The sequence below is a fragment of the Oxyura jamaicensis genome, chromosome 14 (genome assembly GCF_011077185.1).
Source record: "Oxyura jamaicensis isolate SHBP4307 breed ruddy duck chromosome 14, BPBGC_Ojam_1.0, whole genome shotgun sequence".
Lineage (NCBI taxonomy): Eukaryota > Metazoa > Chordata > Aves > Anseriformes > Anatidae > Oxyura > Oxyura jamaicensis.
The window spans coordinates 1,796,171-1,802,513 of record NC_048906.1 but is presented as its reverse complement, the minus strand read 5'-3'; the positions used below and the strand labels follow the sequence as shown (position 1 = coordinate 1,802,513).

Below are 6,343 nucleotides of genomic sequence, written 5' to 3'. Positions count from 1 at the left end.
CGCCCCGGGACGGGCGTGCGGGGCTGCGGCGGGCAAACGGCCCCGGTACCGGCCCCGGTGCCAGCCCCCAGCCCCGCTGCTGTCCCCGCAGGGCGCTCGCCATGGAGCCGGGCACCATCGACAACCTGTGCATCCTGTACCAGAGCCCCGACTTCATCGTGGTCAACAAGCACTGGGACGTGCGCATCGACAGCAAGATGTGGTACGAGACCCTCACCCTGCAGAGCCAGCTCAAGCGCCGCTTCCCCGAGCTGGCCGACCCTGACACCTACTACGGCTTCAGGTGAGCGCCGGGCCCCGTGGGGGCCGTGCGGCGGTGGCCGAGCAGCCGGGTGCTCCCCCCTGCCCTCTGCCCCCAGGTTCTGCCACCAGCTCGACTTCTCCACCAGCGGGGCCCTCTGCGTCGCGCTCAACAAGGCGGCGGCGGGGAGCGCCTACAAGTGCTTTAAGGACCGGCTGGTGACCAAAGCCTATCTCGCCCTGGTAAGTGCCTCCCGCCGGTTCCTGCTCCCGGGTATCTCACCGTGCTCGCTGCGATTTGGCCTCCGCTTGCTTGTCCGGGTGCTGCTGAGGAGCGAGTGTCAGTGCTGGGCTTGCCCCACAGGCTGCCTCGTCCCCTGTCCCTGCAGGTGAGGGGCCACGTTGCCCAGAGCCGCATGACGATCTGCTACGCCATCGGGAAGAACACCACCGAGGGCATGACCCACATGATGTGCATCGATGGGACCGAGGGTGAGCGCCCTGCCCGCGCTGCCCCCGCCGCCCTCACCCGGGGGGCCACACAGAGCTGACCCCTGCGGATCTCGTTGCAGGCTGCGAAAATCCCAAGCCGTGCCAGTCGGAGCTGATCGTGCTGGAGCACGGCTCCTACAGCGGAGACCCTGTGACCAAAGTGCTGCTGCAGCCGCTGACAGGTGGGAGCTGCGGGGTGGTTGCAGCAGTGGGGGCTCCGTGGGGGCTCGCACTGCCTTAGTGCAGAGTGCTGGGGCCGGACAGGTCATGCAGTGGGACCCTGTGCTTGCAGCCGTGGGGCTTGGCTGCATGGTGCAAAGCCAAGACTAGAAAGCGCCAAGCAGAGCTGAGAGCTCGTGGAGGATTTGAATTCTCTGGCTGGGGGGCACTAACGCCGTTTGGGAATTGGGTGATAACCTGTGTTCCTGCTCCTGCTTTCCCCCCAGGGCGCACCCATCAGCTCCGCGTTCACTGCAGCGCCATCGGCCATCCCATCGTGGGGGACTTCACCTACAGCCACAAGAAGGACAGCAGCCCCTACAGGATGATGCTCCACGCCTACTACCTGCGCATCCCCACCGGGAAGGAGCTCATCGAGGTCTGCGCGCCCGACCCCTTTATCACCGCGATGGACAGCAACTGGGTGCCCCAGCACGTCACCCAGCGGCTGGATGACACCATCCAGGAGCTAAAGGACAAGGCGATGCAGAAGGGGGAAGCGGAGGAGAGCCAGAAAGCCGTGCTTGGGGACAGAGGAGAGGAGGCGCCGAGCGAAGCCAAGAGCCCGGAGACAGAGGAGCAGCGAGCCCGGTGTGAGCAGTGGCTGGCCGAGTGGGCTCTGGAGTGAGCACAAGCCACGTTCCTGCATTTCCAACCCACTGCTCCATTTGTGTCCCGATGGGTCCCAGAGCCCAGCGCTGACTCCGCATCCGCACTTTCCGTATGCCGTGGCATCCCTCACTTCTGGGGCTGGGATTAGGCAGATTTTAGCAGCAATTAGGATTGGTTTATTTTTTTAACGTACCCATCACCCATCTGGCCACCGGACGCCCCTTTCCTAATTGTGTGCCTCAGCAGCCGTCACTGCGTCACGCGCCAGCTTAGAGTGACCCCAGAGCTTCACGGCCCTGTGCCGGGGCTGGGGCTTGGCCACTGGCTTTTCTGGGAACGTGGAGGGCAGCTCCAGAGCCCACCCGTGCTGGGATCCGAAAGGCAGCCCACCAGGACGTGCTGGGTGCAGCCACAGGATCCAGCAGGTCTGCGCCCCCCGTTCCAGCCTCCTGTGGTCAGCGGCAGGGCCCCCAGTGCAGGGGACGCGCTGCCTGCCCCCTCCCCACCCCCTCGCTGCTTTTTTTTAAAGGCTTATTGAAGATGGATGAGTTGATACTAAGAGATTTTAAACTTTTTTCAGGTTTTTATGAGAAGAATCTAGTCTTTTAGCAGTTGTGAATACCGATGGTCCCAGAGATGCATTTATTTTTAGTACTTCCCTTGTATTAAATTTGCCAGCATCCCTCAGCTTTTTCTAACAGATCCCACTATTCTTTCTACTAGCTTTTCCTTTCCTTAGTGCCCACCTTTTTCCTGGGTGCGGAGGTAACTCCTGGTGAGACGGATCAGAAGATGGAGGCTTCTTTCTGCTTTCCCCTAAGGAAGGGAGCAGTTACCACGTTTTGGTCCTACAGCTCGACCGCCTGCCCAGCGGGTCGCTGCGGGGCTGTTGGCACTAGATGGTGCCGGAGACAGGCCCTTTGCTTAGGCTGTTTGTTAGTGCTCTGGGGCAGCGAGAGGAGCGGATGAGACGACTGAACCGAAAAGAAAAGCTGCAGGCAGCAGGAAGGAGCTTGTCTCTCACCTTGGCGCTCAGGTTTGCAACGTGCCAAGATTCGTTTCTGTAAAAACGCCCTTGCTTCGCCGGCCAGCTTCGTCCTGCTTTGCTCTCCAGTTTCCACCCCGCTTCTCTGCAGCCCTTGGAGAAAACGAAGAGAGCAGGTCAGCGTGAGTGGGATGAGGAGAGACAGCGCGTGGGCCACGGCGCCCAAAGGGACGGGAGCCACTGAAACGTGTTCCTGCGCACCGAGCACCAGAGCCCCGGGCACCAAGCTGCCCCGGCAGCGCATGCCGCAGGTCCCACCAGCCCACGAGAAGCCCTGGTCCGTGTACGATGCACCATGTAAAATCTCACGTGATGCTCCGACCCAGCGGGTGAGCCGAGCAGCCCAAAACCCTGCAGGGTCTTGCATCGCACGTGGCCCTCACCCTGCTTGGCATGAAGCTGCTGGGGGTCAGGACGGGCGCATGGCTCTGGCACCGAGAGGGCACCGAGTGGGCACCGGGGGCTCGCTGGAGCCACCTCCTCCGTGCCAGGTACCATCCCCACCTCCAGGTGTGGCCGGGGAAACAGCCACAGGCAGGTCGGAAGGCTGTGAATTGATGACATGAACTGTTTGCCAAAGAATTAGCGTCAGCGATGTGCCCAATGGGGCCCAAAAGGTTACGGGTGAGGTTTGCTGCCTCGGAGCCGGGATGCGCCCGTCACGCAGGTCCTGCGTGGGGACGTCCCCGCTGCCACTGGTGGCTGCAGGGACAGGGGCTGCCCTCGGCTGCGTGGGGACACGCTGTGCCCCCGCACATGGGGATGGTCATGCAGATCATCACGGCCTGGGGCTGGCACCAAGCCCTCACCTGGGAGCACCGGAGGAGCCCCTGCATCCCGCGCCGTCCGTCGTGTGTTGCACTCGATGTTGCAGGAACCAGAGAAATCTGTAATTTTCCTTACGCAGAGAGGGGGTCACCGGAGCCCTGCCCCTGCTCTCCCTCGTGCACCGGTGGGCAGTGCTGCCCGCACTCACTTCCACGGGGCATTTGCTGCATCTTGTGTGAACCCACTCGTGCATGTGCCGTGGGGGGGGTTGTGGTCGGGTGTGCGTGTTTCGTGACATTCTGTACCTCCGGGAGTAACCCTTCTTTGTTGTGTGTTTGTGGACATCACCATAGTAAACTGTCACCTGCAGGCACCGCGGTTCCCCCTGTGGTCTCCTCCTTCACCCCGTGCTGCCAGGCGAGCCCAGGGGCTCTCAGGAATGAGCACGGACCGGCACAGCGGGGCCGGCCCCAGGGCTGCAACCCGGCCAACCTGTCCTGCCAGCACCCACTTTCGTGCGGGCACCGGCTTTCATCCTCACCCTGGTGAAACCCCCCTGGCCAAAACCAGTGGGATTATCCGCCCAAAAGCCCTCCCGGGAGGGCAGAGGAACTTGGAGCAGCTCCACCACCATGGGGGATTCGGTAGCTCCCGTGCGGGCGGTGAGGACGCACGGGGAGGTTGGGGCAGATGCTGCCTGGCCCTTCCCCAGCCCAAACCTCGCACCCCCTGTGCCACCCCACGGTGCTGTCTCCAGGGATGGGGTCCCCAGGGATGGGAGCAGGGAGGGTTGGCTGTCCTTGCTTGCACAATCCTTCCCCGGGGACCTTTCCCATCTCAAATACCCACAGTCCCACCCCATTTCGTGCTGCCCCAGAGAAGGGCTGTGGGTCCCAGCCCTGGCAGCGGCGTTGGCACTGGTTGAGCCCCCCATGTCCCCGAGGGTATGGAGGGGTTTGGGACCCCGGGGGCCACCTGGGGCTCTGTCCCCTCCTGCACACACACCCCGGGGTGTGCTCAGCCCCCTCCAGCCTCACCCTGCCGCAGCTGCTCCGGCCCCTCTCCCCCCCGCAGCCCCTGGCAGTGTTATGCCAGAAGCAGAACCCTGCGTCACCCAACAAAAAGCACCTGACTGACAACACCGGCGGCTGGGGCTGTCCCAAACCAAACATCAGAGGCGAATGGAAAGCACTTCCTAACTGCTAAGAGTGCAGACCTCTGGCAAGGACGGGCAGGAGCAGCGCAGCCCCGCGCTGCTGGGCTCCGTGGGGGTCGTGGGGAGCGCTGCCTACAGGCATTGTTTTTCGGTGACGCTTTTACACCAGTAGTTCATTCCTCACCTTGGTGCAGCTGGAGAAACAAAGATCCCGAGGGATTACGTGCAGCCTTCATGTTGTGAGCCTTTAGGGTTGTAGCTCTGGCCACAGCGGGGAAGCAGCCGCCAGGAGCGGGGGCTCTCCTGCTGCCTCCCGACGCGGGAGGCTGGGGATGCAGCATCCCCGTCTCACTGCCAAAAGGCCCCCAGCACATGGGGTCTGTGGCCACCTCCCGTGATGGGTCCAGCACGGCCCCTGAGGTTGTTTCAGGGCCAGGTTTGTGCCCCGAGCAGATTCCGTGTCCGTGGTGCCCCCACAGGCACCCACGGTGCCCTCGCCCCTACTCCCACCCTGCACTGGCTGGGAGGGCTGGGGCGGTGGCCACATCCTGCCAGCAGCCCCACACAAGCCAGTTTCTGTAATTGCACCATTCCAGCAGCAGCTATTTTTATCACAGATCCTTCTGAAATAGAAACCAGAAACCTCTGCCAGCAGCTGCCCGAGCCCCTGTGCTGTGGGACCTGTTCACCGGCTCGGGGACGCGGGGACGCGGGGGGCAGTGGGCGCTGCACGGCCCCGCAGCGAGCAGCCCCCAGCCCTGACAGCACCAGGACACGACCCCCACATCCCTCAAACAGGAGACACAGGGAGGGGAGTGCGGCCCCTCTGTGAAGGCTGACGTTCCCCAAAATACGCCCAAGGGCAAGGGGAGCTCCCACCTCTCTGGGACACGCAGCTGGTCCCCGCTGCTGCCCAGCTGCCGTCTCCTCCTGGGCTCAGGGAAGGGCACGGGCACTGCGTTTTCTGTCTTGCGTCGTCGTTTCCCTCTGGCTTTTCATTGCATCTCCTTGGAAAGGCTTTGCTTCCTCTTTTTCTGCATCTTTTTTCATGGCACGTGCTGGCTGGCACCAAGGAGCACGACCAGAAATTCCAGGGAGAAACCTGTGAGAAAGGAAACAGAGATTGTCCACCGCCAGGGCAGGAGGAAAACAGTGAGGAAAAGGGGTTCCGAGCCCTTACCTGAGGACTGCTGTGTTCCGAACCCCAGCTGCCCTATAAAATATATCCCCGAGCATCTCAGGGGGTTGTGACTAACCCGGAGGACCTTTGTCTCCATGAGGAGCACAGGAGCTGCCGGCCCGGAGGCATTAATTCATTAACCCCAAAGTTGAGAGTGACCCTTTACATAACTTAAAAAAAAAACGGGGGGGGGGGGGGGACACGGACGGTAAAAGGGGAAAGGGAAGAAAGCAACTTTACAAAACACTGTTGAGAAACTGCCTCCGTCACACCCCGTTTTTCAGAGCACCATCCCCACCCCGCAGGAGATAAGGGCTGCACCGCTCCCCGGCGCTGCTCATCCCTGGCGGCTGGCGCGGGGCAGGCGGGCTCCCGGTGCAGGTGGGGGCCTGAAACCCACGGCAGAGCAAAGCTCCAAGGTCAGTCAGGTAATTCTCAAGTCTGCTGATCCAGCTTCTGGAGCAGGGACTTATTTTCTGTAGGGGGGACTCTCGGGGTCGGGATGCAGGGGGTGCAGCACCTGCTTTTGCTCCCCACGGGCTTGGTGCAGGGCTGACAGCCGCCTTGTGCTGGATTTCTCCCCACCTGCACTGGTGTGGCCCCATGAGGAGCCGAGGGACCACGGGGAACC

At 62.4% G+C, this 6,343-nt stretch overlaps 2 protein-coding genes across 3 annotated transcripts in view; one reads left to right on the top strand and one right to left on the bottom strand.

Annotated features, from left to right (window-relative positions):
- Positions 1-685, bottom strand: part of CHTF18 (chromosome transmission fidelity factor 18) — a 12,207-nt gene extending 11,522 nt beyond the window's left edge. Inside the window, exon 1 of the mRNA XM_035339484.1 lies at positions 524-685. The gene's annotated coding sequence lies outside the window, so the exon portion shown is untranslated. The remainder of the gene's footprint in view (positions 1-523) is intronic.
- RPUSD1 (RNA pseudouridine synthase domain containing 1) lies at positions 14-3,749 on the top strand. Of its 2 annotated transcripts, none has more exons than XM_035339492.1 (5): positions 14-202; positions 360-483; positions 630-732; positions 813-914; positions 1,179-3,749. In XM_035339492.1, the coding sequence occupies exons 1-5, from the start codon at positions 102-104 to the stop codon at positions 1,577-1,579; spliced, it is 831 nt and encodes a 276-aa protein (XP_035195383.1). In that variant the 5' UTR covers positions 14-101; the 3' UTR covers positions 1,580-3,749. The 2 variants fall into 2 exon arrangements, with proteins under 2 accessions (XP_035195383.1, XP_035195382.1); XM_035339491.1 differs by having other exon boundaries at positions 17-283.
- Positions 3,750-6,343: the final 2,594 nt, after the last annotated feature.

What these genes read in the sequence shown, in the direction of transcription:
- RPUSD1 (XM_035339491.1), top strand. Translation starts at nt 102, where the DNA reads ATGGAGCCGGGCACCATCGACAACCTGTGCATCCTGTACCAGAGCCCC. An exon ending in CCAAAGCCTATCTCGCCCTG is followed by an intron (nt 484 to 629) that starts GTAAGTGCCTCC and finishes CTGTCCCTGCAG; the next exon opens with GTGAGGGGCCACGTTGCCCA. An exon ending in GTGCATCGATGGGACCGAGG is followed by an intron (nt 733 to 812) that starts GTGAGCGCCCTG and finishes ATCTCGTTGCAG; the next exon opens with GCTGCGAAAATCCCAAGCCG.